This window comes from Myotis yumanensis, unplaced genomic scaffold (genome assembly GCF_028538775.1).
Source record: "Myotis yumanensis isolate MYYU_CA2020_CCGP unplaced genomic scaffold, mMyoYum1.0.hap1 SCAF_16, whole genome shotgun sequence".
Lineage (NCBI taxonomy): Eukaryota > Metazoa > Chordata > Mammalia > Chiroptera > Vespertilionidae > Myotis > Myotis yumanensis.
In genome coordinates this window covers 42,663,136-42,684,085 of record NW_027223767.1, presented here as the reverse complement: position 1 = coordinate 42,684,085, position 20,950 = coordinate 42,663,136, and the positions used below count along the sequence as shown (strand labels likewise).

General features: G+C 48.5%; 1 protein-coding gene and 1 pseudogene across 4 annotated transcripts in view; one reads left to right on the top strand and one right to left on the bottom strand.

Moving 5' to 3' along the window:
* The window catches only part of B4GALNT2 (beta-1,4-N-acetyl-galactosaminyltransferase 2 (SID blood group)), a 28,002-nt gene extending 7,552 nt beyond the window's left edge, over positions 1-20,450 (top strand). For 3 of the 4 annotated variants that reach the window (XM_070393778.1, XM_070393779.1, XM_070393777.1), the window contains exons 2-11: positions 1,580-1,798; positions 2,343-2,474; positions 5,116-5,222; positions 8,666-8,703; positions 10,703-10,883; positions 12,128-12,214; positions 14,373-14,560; positions 15,616-15,756; positions 18,377-18,596; positions 19,196-20,450. In XM_070393778.1, the coding sequence (XP_070249879.1) occupies positions 1,580-1,798; positions 2,343-2,474; positions 5,116-5,222; positions 8,666-8,703; positions 10,703-10,883; positions 12,128-12,214; positions 14,373-14,560; positions 15,616-15,756; positions 18,377-18,596; positions 19,196-19,401 (1,519 nt within the window). In that variant the 3' untranslated portion in view covers positions 19,402-20,450. The remainder of the gene's footprint in view (positions 1-1,579; positions 1,799-2,342; positions 2,475-5,115; positions 5,223-8,665; positions 8,704-10,702; positions 10,884-12,127; positions 12,215-14,372; positions 14,561-15,615; positions 15,757-18,376; positions 18,597-19,195) is intronic. The other variant, XM_070393780.1, reaches the window with a different exon arrangement.
* On the bottom strand, positions 17,490-18,328 carry LOC138994540 (threonylcarbamoyl-AMP synthase pseudogene; annotated as a pseudogene).
* Positions 20,451-20,950: the final 500 nt, after the last annotated feature.

The following is a 20,950-nucleotide window of genomic DNA, read 5'->3' as shown; positions in this document are numbered from 1 at the left end:
CAGAGAGGAAGGGAGAGGGAGAGAGATATGGAAACATCAATGATGCACACCCTCTACTGGGATCGAGCCCGAAACCTGGTCATGTGCCCTTGATTGGAGTCAAACCCTGGACCCTTCAGTCCGCAGGCGGACACTCCATCCACTGAGCCAAACCAACGAGGGCTGATTCAATTTTTCTTTATCCACTGTCTGAGATGGCTATTTAGCCTGCCCGCATGCACCATCCACCAGGTTCACCTTCCAGCTACTCTAATAAAATCTGTTTCTAATAGTTTCTCAATGAATACATTTTCATTTCCCAGTATCCTATATAATAAAGAGCGAATATGCAAATGGTTGTCATGCCCTCACACCATCATGCTCAGACACTCAACACTGGGGAGAGAGGAATGGGGACCAGCCAGGCACAAATGAGCTTGCGAGAGAGGAATGGGGACCAGCCAGGCTTTGGCCCCGGGAGAGGGACAAGCCACCCCCTCCGCGATCCTGGGTGCCAGTGGCTGCGCCTGTGCCTGTGCCTGCGGCCCGGGAGAGGGACAAGCCACCTGCCCTGCAGTCCTGGGCGCCAGCACCTGCGGCTGCAGCCTGGGCAAAGCCGCCTGCCTATGGTCCCCTGTGGCTGCGGCCAGCCCGGGTGAAGCCAGCCAGGGTCCTGGGTGCCTGTGGCTGGCCAGAGGGAGGGAAGCCTGGGTCCCGAGTGCAGGGCGAGGCAGAGGTGCTTAGGGGTGATCAGGCCAGCAGGGGAGCAGTTAGGGGCAATCAGACAGGAAGAGGTGGTTAGGGGAGATCAGGCCAGCAGGGGAGCAGTTAGGGGCAATCAGACAGGCAGAGGTGGTTAGGGGAAATCAGGCAGGCAGGCAGAGGGGTTAGGGGTGATTAGGCAGGCAGGCAGGTGAGCAGTTAGGAGCCAGCAGTCCCGGATTGCGAGAGGCAGTTGGACATCCCCCGAGGGGTCCCAGATTGGAGAGGGTGCAGGCTGGTGCACGAATTTTGTGCACTGGGCCTCTAGGGCAATTACAAAAAATCATGCTTCTTATTCCATTATTGTCAGGAACAAGATAAGTATGCCCACTGCTATCACTTAACATTGTCAGGAAAGCACTAGTCAATGCGGCAGAATTAGCTGATGGAATAAATAAGATGTAACAAAAAGGGGGATGAGAGGCACATAATTTTTTTACTGATGAAATAATTGCATACTACAAAACTAACACTGTATTAAATGGAGAACTGTTGGACCAGGGGCGGGGACAGAAGTGTGTATAAGTCAGCTCCCCTCTGGCTCTGGGAGCACCTTTCCACCAAGACTGTTTCCCAGGCTGGAGCTGAAGCCGAAATACAATGACGTCTTGCAGGAGCAGAATGGGCGGACCAGACCAGTGCAGGGCAGCCGGGGCCCTGTGCTGTTTTCACAGCCCTGCTAGGTCACAACAGAGTGATTTGCAGTAAATAGTCTCCTTCTTCTCTACACCCCAAAATAGTTATTCCTGTGGGTGTTGACTAAATGACCATCAAGGCATTGAATAACTAATCAAGAAAAAAAGATTTTAATGAAATGTGCTTTTTTGTGCCCCAACAGCTATAACTTGCTGTGGCTCCTCAAGATGTCCACCTTAGTCTTAGGATTCGGCCTGGTTTTATTTATGTTCAGAAGTATGTACCTTCGTGAAGAGTTCAGCCTCCAACCAGTGCTCCCTCATCCCGATCCGGTGCTCCCTCGTTCCAATCCGGCTGCCCAGATGCCAAAGCTTCTACCCGAGGAACGTCTCCGGTCCCTCTTTTCCTACGATGGAATCTGGTGAGCTAGCATGCGTTTCTCTCCCACCTTGGTCTGACAGCTCCCTTGCTCCTCCTGTGGTTTGCTCTGCTCTGTTGTGCCCGTTTTACAGATGATCCCCTACCTTCCTGACCTGTGTTGGTTGTTCAAATGATTCCCTACTGTGAGACCAGGAGAGGGCTTGGTCTCCAGGGCACAGCCTCTGTTCTCTGCAACACTCAGTCAAGTCCCTTAAAACCTTAGAGGGCCCATTTAACTGCCAGCTCTTTGTCCCTCCAGCCTCCTCTGCTGGTGGAGCTGAGATGCCACTGGCATTTCTGTGATTCTCAAGTTTAAAGAAGTTTGGTGCAGTGGATAAGTCAAGAGAGCGGCCCTTCTTCCCATTCCCCGCTCCTTCCCCTCCCTGGGTCTTGGTCAGGGGCCTCTGCTAATATTCCAGGACAGAGGGTCTGGGAAAGGCGGTTTCTCAGAGGGACACATGTGGGATAAGGTCTCAGGTTCCTCCTCACTCATCAACGCCCCTCCTCCCACCCAGTCACATTCACAGTCTTCTTGCTTGTTTTAGGCTGTTCCCGAAAAATCAGTGCCATTGTGAAACTAAAGGCCAGGGCTACAACTTTGAGGGTGCCTATGGCCAGAAAGACCTCCCTGCAGTGAAAGCGAGGAGACAGGCGGAATTTGAGCACTTTCAGAGGAGGTAATGTAGACCGCCAGGGCTCTCGGGTCCTGAGGGGGAGCAAAGGCTCTACTTTGTCCTGAGGGTATGGGTTCAAAGAGAGAAGGAGGGAGCTCCCCCTCTTGCAAGGGTGCCTGGGAGGAACTATTAGGAATAAACCTAGAAAAGAGAATGGAGGAAATAGCCCTTAAATGAAGATTTATAAACTTTGCATGCATCAAACATCTATACTAATAAAAGCCTAGGTGGTGTCAAGCCCTCGTGCATGACGTCATCACAAGATGGCTGCCACAAGATGGCCGCCACAAAGATGGCCGCAAGATGGCCATGTGCACAGCAGAGGTGGGGGCCCGGCGGCCACTCTACGCGGTGAGGCCTGGGGGTCCTGCAGCTCTGTGCAGCGCAGAGGAGGCCAGTCCCAGTGTCTCCGCCGCCTTGCTCAGAGGAGGCAGGTCCCAGCGGAGGAGGCGGATCGCGGCAGGGGAGGGCAGTTGGGGGCGATCGGGCCAGCAGGGGAGGGCAGTTGGGGGCAGTCAGGCTGGCACAGGAGGGCAGTTGGGGGTGATCGGGCCAGCAGGGAAGGGCAGTTGTGAGGGATCGGGCCTAAATCGGCATTCGGACATCCCCAAGGGGTCCCAGATTGGAGAGGGTGCAGGCTGGGCTGAGGGACACCTCCCCCCGCTGCATGAATTTTGTGCACTGGGCCTCTAGTAATAAAATAATAGCATTTGTGATTGAGGACTTTAACTTTGGAACAAGCTGGGTGCCAAGTTACTTAACCTCATAGCACTTCAGTATCTTATATGAAAAATTATAATAGATGCCTCCCTCCAAAGCTTATTGTGGGGGGAGCAGGAGGTCCTAATATAAGGTGACAGAAGATTTATCTTTGGGTGATGAGCACATGGTGCAATACACAGATCTTGTAACGCAGAAACCCACACCTGAAACCTATATGTTCATGTTGACCAATGCCCCCCCAATCAATTTAATTAATAAATATTTTTAAGAGGCTTATTGTGAGGTGAATTGTATTAACATACAGAGAACTAGTAACTCAAAAAGGACCTGACATATAGAAGCACTGCAAAAATATTACCTACTATTATTGTTGTGATTTATTATAACATCATTCTTTTAAAAAAGTTTTTCATGTATTGATCTTAGAGAAAGAGGGATATGGAGAGGGGAGAGAGAGAGAGAGAGGGAGAGAGAGAGAGAGAGAGAGAGAGAAACATTGATTTGCTCCACTTATTTATGCCTTCATTGGTTGATTCTTGTATATGCCTCAGATCGAATCTGAAACCTTGGGAGATCAAGATGACCTTACATAGCCCTTACCTTTAAACTTTAATGAAAAGGTAGTTTTTTGTTTTTTTTTTAAATATATTTTATTGATTTTTTACAGAGAGGAAGGGAGAGAGATAGAGAGTCAGAAACATCGATGAGAGAGAAACATCGATGAGCTGCCTCCTGCACATCTCCTACTGGGGATGTGCCCGCAACCCAGGTACATGCCCTTGACCGGAATCGAACCTGGGACCCTTGAGTCCACAGGCCGACGCTCTATCCACTGAGCCAAACCGGTTTCGGCAAGGTAGTTGTTTTTTAAAGTTACTTTTCCCTGAGTAATATTGAAGCTGAGCATGTTTTATATATTTATTTTCAATTTGCATTTCCTGTTTTGATTGCCTAGTTAGGTCCTTCTCCATTTTTAAATGTTGTCTTTTTCATATTCCCATAACTACTCACTCCAATAGCCTGATCTCTCTCCCAGGTAATGTAGGTGGTGGTATCTTTGGTTAAACTGGGTCCCTCAAGGCTACATTTCAGCCGTGTTACCTTAGTCCAGTGGTTCTCAACCTTCTGGCCCTTTAAATACAGCTCCTCATGTTGTGACCCAACCATAAAATTATTTTCGTTGCTACTTCATAACCGTAATGTTGCTACTGTTATGAATCGTAATGTAAATATCTGATATGCAGGACGGTCTTAGGCGACCCCTGTGAAAGGGTCGTTCGACCGCCAAAGGGGTCGAGACCCACAGGTTGAGAACCGCTGCCTTAGTCCTCAAAGAGCCAGTCTCACTGGATTGTGTTATGCACTTGCCTTTGACTGAAGGTCGTTACAACAACAAAACCATTTGAAAATCATCACTGTGTTTGCTCTGAAAATATGGGGACGACAACCACTCGCACACACAGTTTCCTGTGATACACTTCATGTTTTGGTGCAGAGCCAGGGAAAGTTTGACTTCCCTTCAGGAATTGGTCTCCTTTGCCCCTTTAAGAAGACCCGAGTTCTGACAATCACGTTATACCCTGGCTACCAGGTGGCTTTAAATGAAATCATTAAAACCACAGGTGACTTCGGTGTTCAGCTGCTGCAGCTGTGCTGGCCCCTACGGTCTGGTTATTTTGTTTCTTCTTTTTTGCTGGTCATGATTTTTGTTTTTCTGTGTGCTTTGTTGTAAACTGCTCAGTTCGTTTGTGGAGTTAAGAGGCTGGGAGTCATGGAGGAGGGGAGGACGGAGGGGAGATGGTTACAATCTACTTTCCATTTCTCCCCATTGGCAGGCCAAGGCTGGGGGCACAGGCACCTCTTTAAGAACTAACCTGGGAAGGGAGTCAGGGCAGCTGTTAACAGTTCCTTTTCTCTGCAGGGAAGGGCTGCCCCGCCTGCCACCCCTGCTGGCTCCGCCCAACCTCCCCTTCGGGTACCCGGTCCACGGGGTGGAGGTGATGCCCCTGCATACAGTTCCCATCCCAGGTAGGTCCGCCTCATCCTGAGTGGACTTGGGCAACTGTCCTATTCCTTCTTCAGCAAAAGAGGGAGCAATCATTCATTGAGTACCTGCTGGGTACCAGCACCAGGCAAAAAGTTTGAAATGATTTCATTTAATGTTAATATCACTGTTTCCACCACTGGAGATCACCCTTAGTAGCTGTGACCTCCCTGGGGCTATGAGATGACACCGAAGAGGACAGATATCTGTGAGCCTCAAGGAATCTTAGGACATAATTAGCTTTTTGGTGTCCTACAGCAGTGGTCAGCAAACCTCGGCTCGTGGCTCGCGAGCCACATGCGGCTCTTTGGCACCTTGAGTGTGGCTCTTCCACAAAATACCATGTGCGGGTGCGCACGTACAGTGCGATTGAAACTTCGTGGCCCATGCGCAGAAGCCGGTTTTTGGAAGGAGATAGAGTCCAGTGATGGCGAACCTCTGACACGCGTGTCAGAGGTGACACGCGAACTCATTTTTTTTGGTTGATTTTTCTTTGTTAAATGGCATTTAAATATATAAAATAAATATCAAAAATATAAATCTTTGTTTTACTAGGGTTGCAAAGATCAAAAAATGTCTATATGTGACACGGCACCAGAGTTAAGTTAGGGTTTTTCAAAATGCTGACACGCCGAGCTCAAAAGGTTCGCCATCACTGAGATAGATGAAACAAGTATACAAGACAAGTGTGGATGGGAGAGTTGGAAGGGGTTGACCTCAGCGAACGTAACAATATAGCTCTAAGTTTTGAAAAAAGGTTGTGTGCTCTCTCTTTGTGACAGTTTTGGATAGGTAGGTATATTTATTGCCATCTCTCAGATAAAGCTGAGAAATTGACTAAATTGCCTAGACTCCCCATTGGCAGCCCAAGGCTCGGCCCAAGGACTTGGGATTTGAATGTAGGGGTTTCTGTTTGTTTAAACTAACTTTCAAGCCCATGATTTCTTCTCAGTGCCATTTTGTGATTAAGAAAAAATAACATCAGAAGTGTGTTTTTTGTAGTAAGTTGGCAAAACCACACTATAGGAAGGAACCAAGGCCTAAGGAAGACTGTAAAGATGACCGAGTTCAGTGGTTCCCAAACTTATTTGGCCTACCGCCCCCTTTCCAGAAAAAATATTACTCAGCGCCCCCTGGAAATTAATTTTTTAAAAAATTTTAATAGCAATTAAACAGAAAGATATATGTATTAATGTTTCTACCTTTTTCGTAAAATATAGTAAAGAAAGGTGTAAATTAGAAACATTGAAGTTTGAAATTATGAAACTATTTATTGAACTCAGAATGGAAAGGTAATACAAAAAAAGTTAAAACAAATGCACCTGTGGCCATCACCGCCCCCCTAGATCGCTGCAGCGCCCACCAGGGGGCGGTAGCGCCCACTTTGGGAATCACTGACCTCGTTGATCAGAAAGCCAAGTGAGGTTCCTTTGTTTTTGAATAGCTTAAGCAGAATTTGTAAACCGTCAGTGGCTATGAGACAGATGAGCTGACAGCTGAGGAAATATCCTGGCTGTAGTTTAAATGCTAACTGACCCCGGCCTCTGGGGTGCAAAGTCCAAGAAAGATTCAGGGTAAGTTAGTATAATGAACTTACTGTTTAGATCAGTGGTCGGCAAACTGCGGCTCTCGAGCCACATGTGGCTCTTTGGCCCCTTGAGTGTGGCTCTTCCTAAGCCTTAGGAGTACCCTAATTAAGTTAATAACAATGTACCTACCTAATAGTTTTTTTTAAAATATATTTTATTGATTTTTTACAGAGAGGAAGGGAGAGAGATAGTCAGAAACATCGATGAGAGAGAAACATCGATCAGCTGCCTCCTGCACATCTCCCACCGGGGATGTGCCCACAACCCAGGTACATGCCCTTGACCGGAATCGAACCTGGGACCCTTGAGTCCGCAGGCTGATGCTCTATCCACTGAGCCAAACCGGTTTTGGCCTACCTAATAGTTTAAGTTTAAAAAATTTGGCTCTCAAAAGACATTTCAATCGTTGTACTGTTGATATTTGGCTCTGTTGACTAATGAGTTTGCCGACCACTGTCCTACAGCATCTTGGGAGCAGGCAAAGCGCAGGCCATCTCCAGGAATTAACGCTCCTCAGCATAAGGGTCTGGCTGATCCAGGGTGCTTACTTGGACCCCCTTGGGGGGTGGTCTGCACTGGTGCTCCCAGTCCTCCCTCATGCAGGGTGGAGGCGGGGAGAAGGTGCAGGGGGGTTGGCATCAGACCTGAGGAAGGAAGTGTCTATGCTGGGCCTGGCTCTCTAGGTACCTGCTGCACACACAGGGCCCCTGACATCCCCATCCTGGAGGAAGAGCTGATGGTAGAGGGGGGCTCTGGCCCCGATACAAGCAGCACTGTTTTCTAGAAGTAAAGTAACTATTTGTTTTTTAAACAACTAAAAAGCTTTTACACACTCCTCTAGTCCAGCAGCACAGCCCTGTGAGGTAAATGTGATTTTGCCAATTTCCCAGGTGAGCTTAGTAAAGTTCCCTATGGCCACAGAGGAGGGTATGTTGGAAGGAGAACTTGAATTAGTCATATTATAAGATGCTAAAGTAAATACACTTGGGGCTCATTGTTAGTGTTTTTGAATAGTTATTTAAAAATAATATGACACTTTGGATGATTCATTTTTTATTGTGGTAAAGTATGCATAACAGAATTTACGATTTTAACCATTTTAAGTGCACAGTTCTATTGCATTGAATACATTCACATTGTTCTGCAGCCATCACCACCATCCATCTCTAGAACTTTTTCATCTTCCCCCTGGAACTCTGCACCTATTTCACATTACCTCCCCTATCCCTCCAGCCCCTGGCAACCACCATTCTACTTCCTGTCCTGATGGGTTTGACTACTCTAGGGGCTCCATATATGGATGATTCATTATTATTATTTTTTTAATGATTTCAGAGAGGAAGGGAGAAGGAGAGAGAGATAGAAACATCAATGATGAAAGAAAGTCACTGATTGGTTGCCCCCTGCATATCCCACACTGGAGACTGAGCCCACAACCTGGGCATGTGCCCTGACCGGGAATCGAACCATGACCTCCTGGTTCATAGGCCGCCGTTCAACCTCTGAGCCATGTAGGCCGGGCAGGCTGGTTCATTATTAACCCATTGCTTCCTTCCCTTCAGTAACAGATACCTGGAAGGGACTGGATTAATTCACAGCACCCATTCAAAGCTGAGGGTGGCATCAGGGATTTTAGAACTGCTGGAAGGACCTTGGAAAGCGTCTAGCAGAACCCTGGGGAGAGGGGAGTCTGCCAGCAAACACCCTGGGGAGGAGGGAACACTGGAAGGGACTCTGGAAGGACATGGAGGCAGCCAGGAAGGTGTGAGCCTCAGAGAGCCCATGGAATCCTCTCAGATGACTTTTTGTTTTGTTTTCCTTTTCCCTGTGTCCTCCAGGTCTTCAGTTTGATGGACCCAGTGCCCCCATCTATAAGGCAAGAGCCCCCCCTTCCCAGTCCCTTTGTGCACTTGGCATCCTGTCCTTGGCTCACTGCCCAGCCCCCTCCCCGCAGTGGTGGCTGGTCTCGGGTTTTACAGAGTCCCCATCCAGATGAAGCATCAGACACGAGTCTGAGGTGAGGGGGGAGGGGAGGGTGCCTATGCAAGGCCCACTTTTTCCAGTCGAAGGAGTGGCTGGAGTTCCAGGGAGGCCTTCCAAGACCGCGCCAAGGCACTGAGCCACCGCGGGTGCTGCTGCTTCCGCTGTGAGAGGACGCTGCTGCCACAGCCGTGGCTCCGGCTCCTGTGTTGTGCTGCCTCTGCCAGGGCTAGTGCCTCCAAGGTGGATGCCCTGTGCCCTGCCCGCTTTCCCCACTTAACAGAGCTCCAAATCAAGGTCCCTGCAAGTACATCCAACTGGTGGGACGTAGATCACATCAAGAGCCCTAACTACAAAGGAGCCTGGGAAATGTAGTTTTAGTTTTCTCACCTCTGTATGTTAAACAGAGGTTGGAATGGCTAGAAGCCTCCTCTGTCCCCACCCCCAGCTACCAGTAAGCCCTCTGCCACCTGCTTCTGCCACTTTCTCAGTTCTCTGTTATCTTCTTATAGCACTTATCTGTACCTGAACTACCTCATATGCGTCGTGATATGCTTATGGCCTCTCTTCCCCAGTCCTATATAATAAAAGCCTAATATGCCAATTGACCAAAAGGGACCAACCAGTGGAATGACTGGTAGCTATGACATGCACTGACCACCAGGGGGCAGATGCAAGCTGCCCCCAGCCCATAGGCCCCAGGCCAGCCAAGGCGGGTGGGGGGTGGGGGGTGGGGGGGCAATTGCCCCGCCAGTCACCCCACAGATCGGCCCTGATCGCCGGCGAGGCCTAGGGACCCTACCCATGCATGAATTTCATGCACCAGGCCTCTAGTAGACTATAAGCTTCTTGAAGGCAAGGAATCTGTCTTATTCACAACTTTCCCCCCCTGTGCCTGTAATTTGGATCTCAGAATATATATCCATTGACTGACTAAAGTGCTTTCAGCAAGGCCCTAGCTGGTTTGGCTCCGTGGATAGGGTGTTGGCCTGCGGACCAAAGGGTCCTGGGTTTGATTCTGGTCAAGGGCAGATTGGCTGTAGGTGTGAGGGAAATGGAAGGACAGCAGCGACTTCCACTTGGGGACTTGAGCAGTTGAGCGGATGAAGGTGCCATTCACGAGGCAGGAAGAGGCTTATAGAGAGAAACCAATAGTTCCATTTTGAAGATACCAGTTTGATTTGCTTGTGAAGCTTCCTGGCAGGGCAACCAACCAGACAGTTGGATCTCAGAAAGAGATGAACTGTAGACACAAATGTTGAACCCCTCAGCAGAGGGGTGGTATTTAAAGCCATGGGAACGGATGAAATCTTCTAGCAAGAAGGTGTTAGAATAAGAAGGCAAAGAGTGCAGAGTCAAGCCCTGAAAAGCTCCATTCTGAGTTTTATTTATTTTTGTTAATATACTTTTATTGATTTCGGAGAGGAAGAGAGAGGGAGAATGAGATAGAAACATCAATGATGAGAGAGAGTCATTGATCTGCTGCCTCCTGCACACCCCCCAATGGGGACGGAGCTCACAGCCCAGGCAAGTGCCCTTAACCAGAATCGAACCTGGGACCCTTCGGTCTGCAGGCCAACGCTCTGTCCACTGAGCCAAACCAGCTAGGGCCATTTGGAGGTTTTATAGAGGAGGAGTTGGCAAACTGAAGTCAAAAGAATGGTGTTCTGCAAGCCAACAGATAAGAAGAGAAAAGGAACTGCCCTTGAATGCACCAGGCCCCAGGGCTAAATTCTCCTTTGCTGTGACAGAGCAGGGACACTGCTGAGCCAGGCCCTAGCTTCTGGGGCACCCATGAGCTTCTCCTCTCACCCTAATATGCTCTGCCCCCTGCAGGCCATGTTGGGTATGTGCCTTTCCTTCCATTTAGCTTCTTTGTACTTCACCCACCTTAGGTCACCCTGACAGCTTCTCTGGGGACACTCAACACCCTCGCTGACCTCCCAGACAGTGTGGTGCAGGGAAGAGGCCAGAAGCAGCTGACCATTTCGACCAGTGACCGGAAGCTTTTGAATTTCATCCTCCAGCACGTGACCTACACCAGCACGGTGTACCAGCACCACAGGGTGGATGTGGGTGAGATCCTGTCCTTGGATGGCAACATGCTGAGGGAGCCGGAAAACACCACTGGGCCCTCTCCAAGTCTTCCTCCTCCAGGAAGCCTGCCTGCATGGAAGATGCTTTCCTTGCTCCTGTCTCTAACCCTAGACACCTACCTTCCAAATCACTGTACCCAATACTATCCCCATGTTGCTACTGACCCCATAGAAGGGACTCCAGGCAAGGACAGGTGAAGAGGCTCCTCGTCTCTATGAGGACGGGTCTTCCATGCTGTGCACCTGGGAACCATCCGGTTCTGCTCCCTATTCTCTATCGCTCTCAAAGCTGAAGACTTCAGCTGCGGTAGAGGAGGGGGCAGTCTGTGCATCCGTTTATTGTCCTGGGTATTAACAGGAAAGGGGATTTGGGGAAACTCCCAGTCCAAAGGACATGGCTTTGACTCCTCCTTTCCAATCACCGCCCCCCCCCCCAAGCTCCACCCCAGGAATTCCCTGGAGAACAATTCCTGCCCGTTTCTGGATGAATCAGTCACCCCTTTCTCTCTCTCTCTTTTAATATATATATATTTTTATTGATTTAAGAGAGGAAGGGAGAGGGAGAGAGAGAAACATCAATGATGAGAGAGAATCACTGATTGGCTGCCTTCTGCACTTCCCCCCACTGGGGATCAAGCCCACAATCTGGGCATGTGCCCTTGACCGGAATCGAACCTGGGACCCTTTAGTCCTCAGGCCGACGCTCTATCCACTGAGCCAAACCGGCTAGGGCACCCCTTTCTCTTTTGACTAGCTACACAGGATGCATTCCCAGGACACGAACAAAAAGAAATGAAACATGGGGCAGATGACCCGTGACGGCACACTAAAAAGCCAGTTCTCCCGACCGAATGAGCCTGTGAAATAAAATAGGGCAGGTATTATTATCCTGGTCTTGTAGCTGGAGGAGACTGAGCGATTTACCCAAGGCATTTCAGATAACAATGGCAAAGTCAAAGGTAATCCGGACTCTGTGACTCCACACCCCTGGAGATTCTCACAAGGGCAAGAAATGTGAGTTTAGGAGGTACTCAGCAGGTGGCCCCAGGGACACACAGCAAATCAGGAGCCAGAATGCCATCCACTCCATTAGGTCCTCAGTCTCACCCCAGCCAGGACACTGTCTACCAAACCTTCACTCCCGGTTGCATGGGTTTCCCTGGGGCAGCATGGGGAGTGACCCAGGCATGGTGCTGCCCGCCCTGACCTTATTTCTCCCTCCAGTGAGTCTGACGTCCAAGTCCTCAATAGCCAAGTTTCCAGTGACCATTCGCCATCCCGTCATACCCAAGTTATATGACCCTGGACCAGGTAAGGCCCTTGCCCTGGGGCTGCATGGTGGCATCCAGTAGAGCTATTGGTGAAATTCAGGTCCCCTAAGATGGAGATGAGAATTGACCAAAATAACAGTTTAGATATGGTTCCTGGCAAGTTTGTTTGGAGGAAAACAATTCTAGGACACATTGCTCTAATATTGCTTAATTATATTTAACTTTTTATATGGTTGTGCTTATTTTGAGAAAGACCGAAGGAATGATAACATTTTAATAAGTAATAGTGCCAGCTGGCATGGCTCAGTGGTTGAGCATTGACCTATGAACCAGGAGGTCACGGTTCGATTCTCAGTTCCGGGCTGGATCCTCACTAGGGGGTTTGCAAGGGGCAGCTGATCAATGATTCTCTCTCATCATTGATGTTACTCTCTCTCCCTCTACCTTCCTCTCTGAAATCAATAAAAATATATTATATTTTAAAAAATAAGTAATAAAAACAGAATAGTACTGGAGCATGAATAGATATATCAGTGGACCAAATTGAAATTCCGGAAATAGACATGTTGGAATTTTACCATGTGATAAAGGTAACTTTCAAATTAAAGAGGGAAAGATGTATAGTGTGGTTATTTTAGGCATTTTTGAACTTTTTCATAAAAGTTATCACACTGTATGGTATGAAGTTCTAGAACCTGATCTTTCGTCAGCCCATGGCTTGTCTTCTGATGTTGTTTCCAGGGTCTGGTTATATGAAAGTTTTATCCATTAGTGTAATAAAATTGATTCACTGTTTTCTTTCTGTGTTTTGCTCTTTGTGCCTTGTTCAAGAAATTCTTCTCTACATTAAAGCAAGAAAAATATTCTCCTGAATTTTTCCAAAGATGTACCTGATTGCTTTCACATTTAGATATGTGATCTACCTAGAAGTTATTTTTATGTGTGGCTTATTATGGGGATCTAATTTTTTGGTATATGAATAGCAACACCATATAAACCCTTCTTCTTCCCTGCCTTGTATTGTCGCTCTGTCACATACCAAGGTTCGTATGTGCAGGAGTCTGAATCTGGGCTTTGTTAGCTTGCACTGGTCTGTTTATCGTTGGGCTAATTCCATAATGTTTTTTAAAAAAATATATATATTTTATTGATTTTTTACAGAGAGGAAGGGAGAGAGATAGAAAGTTAGAAACATCGATGAGAGAGAAACATCAATCAGCTGCCTCCTGCACATCTCCCACTGGGGATGTGCCCGCAACCCAGGTACATGCCCTTGACCGGAATCGAACCTGGGACCTTTCAGTCTGCAGGCCGACGCTCTATCCACTGAGCCAAACCAGTTTTGGCCATAATGTTTTTTTTAAAAATATTTTTATTAATTTCAGAGAGGAAGGGAGAGAGAGATAGAAACATCAGTGATGAGAGAGAATCATTGATCAGCTGCCTCCTGCACACCCCCGCACTGGGAATCAAGCCCGCAACCCAGGCATGCGCCCTAACTGGGAATTGAACTGTGACCTCCTGCTTCATAGGTCGACACTCAACCACTGAGCCCCGCTGGCCAAGCTAAGTGTACACTTTGATAATACATCATCTGTGTATTGTATTGTATGTTCACCACCTAAAGTCATGTCTTCTTCCATCGCCATATATTTGAACCCCTATCCCTCTGGTAACCAACATACTATTGTGTGTGTCTATGAACTTTTGCTTGTCTTGTTTGTTCATTTTTATATCCCACAAATGAGTGATAACACAAAGGGTCCTCGACTTTTTTGTCTGATTTATTTTGCTTAGCACGATACTCTCAAGATCCATCCGTGTTGTCACAAATGGCAGTATTTCGTCTTTGCTTATGGCTGATGACTAGTATTCCATTGTATATGACGACCACATTGTCTTTACCCACTCATCTAGTGAAGGACACCTTGGCTGTTTTCTTGTCTTAGCTACCGTGAAGGAAGACCATGTCTCTGAGACATGGACTCCCTTTAACTCAGTGCTTCAGTAAACGTAGGGATACATAAATATATTTATTTTCTAACCCAACAAACAAACCCTTGTTAAGCACCTACTGAGGCATGAGGCCCATAAACACTGAGAGGTTGTGGCATCAAAAACCCCACCAGAACAATGTAAGCTAAGACAGTGAGGCTTCCCCAAACACAGTGCTCTGACATCCACCCTTTCTTGACCAGAGAGGAAGCTCAGAGACCTGGTGACCATTGCCACCAAAACGTTCCTCCGTCCCCACAAGCTCATGACCATGCTCCGGAGTGTCCGTGAGTATTATCCAGACTTGACCGTGATCGTGGCTGATGACAGCAAGGAGCCTTTGAAAATTAATGACAGCCACGTGGAGTACTACAGCATGCCCTTTGGGAAGGTATGTCCCTCCCTCCCAGATGGGAGACACCTGGGTCCTGGGACAAGAGGGCCCCAGAGTCAGGTCCCACCCTGGATGGGGCTGCTTCAGTGGCCTCCCCACGGAAGCAGGGTCCTGGAGCGGGAAAGGGTAGGACTCTCCTCCGAGCCCCCTTGCTGACGCCAAATTCAGAGAGAAGTCAGGCCACGCTCACTTTGCTGTATTAATGGGCGGTTAATGTGCCTTTCCTCACACTTGGCGTGGAAGTTGATTGAGGTCCTTCTGAGTGATTTGAGGTGTCTGACATCCCAAGGATTCCTGACATGCAGATCCAACTGGAATCATCTCTATGATTCCAGCCGAGCGGGAGCAGCTATCTCTCTCTCTGTCTCTCCCCACCACAGCTTCCTCCAAGGACACACAGAAAGAAATAGATACTGTACATACCAGAGTGTATGCTGGGTTGTGCTCTGCCCTTTTGACTTGGTGTTGAGTGCTTTCTGCTCCCACCAAACATCTCCTGGGCAATATAAGGGGAAATGGAAGGAGAGCCACAGAGACTCGATCGGATGGAAAACCTGTCCACGTTGGCCACAGGGCCGAGGAAGGGCTTCCTGGCTTTTCAATCTTAGATCCAGAAAGTCACTCCTTCTTCAGGTGTCTCTGAGACGTGGACTCCCTTTAACCCAGTGCTTCTCCATCTCAGCTGTATATTGGAGTCACCCTCACAAATTCTGACTTAATTCATCTGGGGTGCAGTCTGGCTAGTGGGAACTGAGAAAGTGCCCCAAGTGATTATTCTTTTTTATAAAAAATATATTTTATTGATTTTTTACAGAGAGGAAGGGAGAGGGATAGAGAGTTAGAAACATTGATGAGAGAGCAACATTGATCAGCTGCCTCCTGCACACCTCCTACTGGGGATGTGCCCGCAACCAAGGTACATGCCCTTGACCGGAATCAAACCTGGGACCCTTTAGTCCGCAGGCTGATGCTCTATCCACTGAGCCAAACCGGTTAGGGCCCAAGTGATTATTCTAATGGTAACCACTGATCTAACCTCATTCCACCTACAGGGTTGGTTTGCTGGCAGGAACCTCGCCATATCTCAGGTCACCACCAAATATGTTCTCTGGGTGGACGATGACTTTCTCTTCACCACCAAGACCAAGATTGAGAAGCTGGTGGATGTTCTGGAGAAAACGGAACTGGATGTGGTAAGGGATAGTTGCCAGTTTGATCCCAGTTGCAACCCGTAGAAACAGTCACGAGAAGGAAGGAGAGGAGAAGGGAAGAGAAGAGAGGAAAGTATGTGAGGGAAGAGGAGAAAATAAAAGAAAAAAGAAAGAGGAGAGAAGCGGGAAGGAAGGGGAGGGAGAGGGGCTGATGCAGGAGATGAATAGCCAGCACAACTCTGGGCTTGAGGGTGTCACACCAGGACTCAGGAGATGTGCTTGAATTTTGTTTCTGCCTCCATACTTACTTTTTTTTTTTTTTTTTTAATATATTTTATTGATTTTTTACAGAGGGGAAGGGAGAGAAATAGAGAGTTAGAAACATCGATGAGAGAGAAACATCGATCAGCTGCCTCCTGCACATCTCCCACTAGGGATGTGCCCGCAACCCAGGTACATGCCCTTGACCGGAATTGAACCTGGGACCTTTCAATCCGCAGGCTGACGCTTAATCCACTGAGCCAAACCGGTTTCGGCCATACTTACTTTTTTTAAAAAAATACATTTTTATTGATTTTTTTTTAGAGAGAGAGGAAGGGAGAGGGATAGAGAGATAGAAACATCAATGGAAAGGGTGAGCTTGCTGTATGGTAAGCAAAGCAGAGAATTTGTCTGCCCTTTTGGCTTGGTGTTAAGTGCTTTCTGCTCCCACCAAAGAGATTTTTCTGGGGTGAGTAGGAATGGAGGATCAAAGGACCCTGCAATATATGCTGAAGGCTGTGGCCGCAATAGCAACAGGAGTAACGGAGGACAGCATGAAGGGTTGATAGAGAAAGGGTGTGATTCTTTATATATATATATATATTGATTTCAGAGAAGAAGGGAGGAGAGAGAGATAGAAACATCAATGATGAGAGAGAATCATTGATCAGCTGCCTCCTGCACGCCCCCTACCGGGGACCGAGCCCACAACCCAGGCATGTGCCCTTGGCCGGAATCGAACCTGGGACCCTTCAGTCCGCAGGCTGACGCTTTATCCACTGAGCCAAGTCGGCTAGGGTGAGGGTGTGATTCTTTTTTTTTTGCCCAACAATAACTATGTTTAATACATGGTATACATATGAATGCAGATAAAGGCTGCTGAGTGGACACTAGGTTTAACAATGGTATCATTATAATGTATTTTATGAATAAGAAAAAAGGCACTGTCTGAAGAGATAGATTTATTTTCCTATGCTCTTTAATTTGGGTCCCCCATCCCACTCCCTGCCAACCGAGCTGACTTCCCACCGTTAGTAGAGAGCGACAACCCTCTGCCAGGCAGTGCAGCATGCTGCTCCACCAGCCCCGGGTTCAGAGGAAAGTGTGTTTGGCCTGTTACTCTACAGTCTTTATGCTAACCTGGTTCCAGCTTCAGGAGCACAGAACTCAAGCCTTTGGTCACTTGAGACCTTTAAACAGCACCAACTGGCACTCTAGTTTATTTGGACCTTAAATGCCACCAACACTCACTAGATGCCGAATGTTATTTAAATTACATATCAAGAATTTTAAAAAAAGAGAGGGAGAGAAGAAGCTTATCAGAAGAAGAGCATCCTAGGAATGTTCTTAAAGTCTCTATTCAGCTTTTGGCTGACATATGAAATTATAGACAATAACTATAGCCCCCTTCCCCAGGTGTGAAGCTAAACCAGCTTCTGGGGCCGGGTTACAGTGCTCATAAAGATAAACTGCCTTCAAAGTCAGACCAGTGACGCCGTGGCCCCAGTGGCCTCTCAAGTGAGGCCTTGCCATCCACTGGCGGACAAGACACGTGTGTCCGGCATCAGTCCCTGGGCCCTCCTGCCTCCTGTCTCAGCGGGATCCCTGTGAGGGAGCAGCCCGTACTTCCTCTGGAGGACATCCGTAGTGTTTTCCAGGGCACAGCCTGCACGAATGATGCCAAACTTTCCAGGCACAGACAAGTCAACCACGGTTGAGCCGAGGCGACACTTGGGGCTCTTGCCATCCCCAATGGGCCCCCCATCGATTACCAAGGACAGCTGAGGCCAGAGGTCCTGGAACTCTTCCACATTCAGAGAACTGGGCTGGGAGCTGAGGTTGGCACTGGTGAGAGCAAGCGGCCCCCCACACATCTGGGCCGAGTCCTGCAGGAAGGCATGGTCAGGAATCCGGATGCCCACAAGGGGAGTGAAGGGGTTCAGGTCCTTACTGAGCTCCCCGGAGCGTGCCATCACCAGGGTCACTGGTCCCGGTAACAGGTCTTTGAGGAGCCCCTGGGGTACTTTCACATGACAGAACCTGCAGACGTGGACCACGCGGCCCAGCGGCTTGGCCTCGCTGCGGCCCTTGAGGCGGTACACGGCGTCCAGTGCCGCTCACCGAGCACGCCAGGCCGGACATCGTATCGGTGGGGACGGCCACCATCGGTCCAACCGGTGCGCTCCGGGCTTGCGGCCCGCATGGCCCGTTCCCCGGGAGCCGTAACAGCCCAGACCCCGGCGCCGGCCCCTCACTCAATCCCACGCTGGCAGCCACCGCGGCCTTCAGTCCCCTCAAGGGTGTGATTCTTGTTGAAGTCCAATCCAGTAAGGCTTTGCGGCAGAGGCAACATGGATGGTGAGTATGTTCTCTAATGTGGATTTCTCTGCCCGCGGGCCAGGTAGGCGGCAGTGTGCTTGGCAACGTGTTCCAGTTTAAGCTGCTGCTGGAGCAGAGTGAGAACGGGGACTGTATTCATCGGCGGTCAGGATCTTTCCGGCCCCTGGACGGCTTTCCCAACTGCGTGGTGACCAGTGGCGTTGTCAACTTCTTCCTGGCCCACACGGAACGGCTGCTAAGAGTTGGCTTCGACCCCCGTCTGCAGCGAGTGGCTCATTCAGGTGGGGAGGCTGACGGGGAGGCTAGAGCTGGGCTATGAACGGACCCGAGACGTGTGTTCTTTCAAGGGCGAGCCTCACTGATCACGGTCACTTGCCCAACAACAGTGGGTTTCCTTTCCCTTTCGCCCCAAATGAAGGAGCTCATGGTCTCTCTTGCCTCCCTGTTCACCCTCTCTTTGATTTCTTGCCTCCGGCTTATGAGATACCTTCTCCATCCTTTCCCTACAGCTCTGCCCCCTCCCTTTGCCCCACCCTGCTTCCTATTCTCATTTTCCAGAAGTCCTTTCCTGTTGAACTGCAACTGGTTAACTGCCCTCTCTCTTTTCTCTCTTATTCCCTCAGTCCAGGAGTCCACAGTTCTGTCCAGCTAGAAAGCCAGTCTGTGCTTCTCTGCCTCTCTACGCGTATCTCTGTCTGAGAAATGAGCTTGTTTATGGCCTTCCAAATCAGCTGGGGCAGGTGGCTTTGCTTGGGGTTGAACCTCCACAGGGGTATAAATTGTGTTTCCTCCCCCTGACTCTCCTTCCAGACGTGGAACATGGTCCTGGATCCCGGGCCCAATCTCACATTTCTTTCTCGTGTTCTTCCTGTCTTGGCAGAGTTCTTTATTGATGGGCTCGGGAGCCTGTTTGTGGGTTCATGCCCAGACGTGATTATAGGTCACCAGGCCCATTCTCCAGAGGTGGACCTGGAGCTGGCTGCCCTGGAGAAGACCTACAGCAAGTACCGGGCCAATACCAATGCCCAGATCCAGTTCAAGCTGGCTCTCCACTACTTCAAGAACCATCTCCAATGCTCCACATAAAGGTGCCCGGGCAACGGGAAAGCGCTAGGCTGACTGGTGTGGGCATCTGGAACAGTGGAACCGGTGGTCAGGCTACCAAAACATGGACTCCTAAAAAAGAGAAATATCATAATAAACCATATAGAGTGTTTGGCAAATGGAATGGGTTCAATTACTGGAAAGACCGATCAAAGGCTAGAGGTCATTAGAAATGGACCAATCAGGAGAAACCAAGATGGCGGCATAGGTAAACACCGGAAATTGCTGCCTCGTACAACCACTTCAAAAATACAACTAAAAGACAAAACGGACATCATCCAGAACCACAGGAAGGCTGGCTGAGTGGAAATTCTACAACTAGAAGGAAAGAGAAAAGCACACTGAGACTCAAGAAATATTCAAGGTGATGAATAGCAAGAACCTACAACCAAGATTACTTTACCCAGCAAAGCTATCATTCAGAATTGAAGGTCAGATAAAGAGCTTCACAGATAAGAAAAAGCTAAAGGAGCCCTGGCCGGCTTGGCTCAGTGGATAGAGTGTCAGCCTGCGGACTGAGGGGTCCTGGGTTCGATTCCGGCCGAGGGCACATGCCTGGGTTGCGGGCTCGATCTCCAGTGGGGGGTGTGCAGGAGGCAGCTGATCAATGATTCTCTCTCATCATTGATGTTTCTGTCTCTCTTTCCTTCTCCCTTCCTCTCTGAAATCAATAAAGAAATATATTTAAAAAAAAGAAAGAAAGAAAAAGCTAAAGGAGTTCATCACCACCAAAACAGTATTATATGAAATGCTGAAAGGTATCCTTTAAGAAGAGGAAGAAGAAGAAAAAGGTAAAGATACAAATTATGAACAACCAATACACATTTATCAACAAGTGAATCTAAAAATCAAGTGAATAAATAATCTGATGAACAGAATAAACTGGTGAATATAATAGAATCAGGGTCATAGAAAGGGAATGGACTGACTATTCTCAGGGGAGAAAGGGGTGTGGGAGGTGCAGGAAGAGACTGGACAAAAATCGTACACCTATGGATGAGGACAGTGGTGGGGGGCGCATAAGGGCAGAAGGTGGGGTGGGAACCAGGTGGAGGGGAGCTCTGGGGGAAAAAAAGAGGAACAACTGTAATAATCTGAACAATAAAGATTTAATTAAAAAAAAAGAAATGGACCAATCTCTGATCAGGGCAATGAAGACCATATTAATAATGATTATTTATTTGTATGATGCTTTACTGTTTATGAAGCATTTGCACATACAGCAGCTCACATCATTTCCTTAGATATCACAAGAAAGAGGGTTGGTATCTTCAGTCCAAAGAATGGCTGGCTGCTGGGTCCTTGCGTGTTATTGGGTGGCAATGTTGTAGGCTGGTCTTTCTGCTCACAGTCAGAAGCATCATCTCCAGCATCATTGTCATCCACAAATTTTTACTTGGTTCTTCCTGTGGACTCAGACAGTGTGAATAACCCAGGGTCCTTGTCTTGAGGCGGTTGCAGCCTGGTTCAGTTCAGTCCACTAGCATCATTGGGCAGCCAGGGTCAGAGGGTCAGAGGAGGGAGAAGTCAC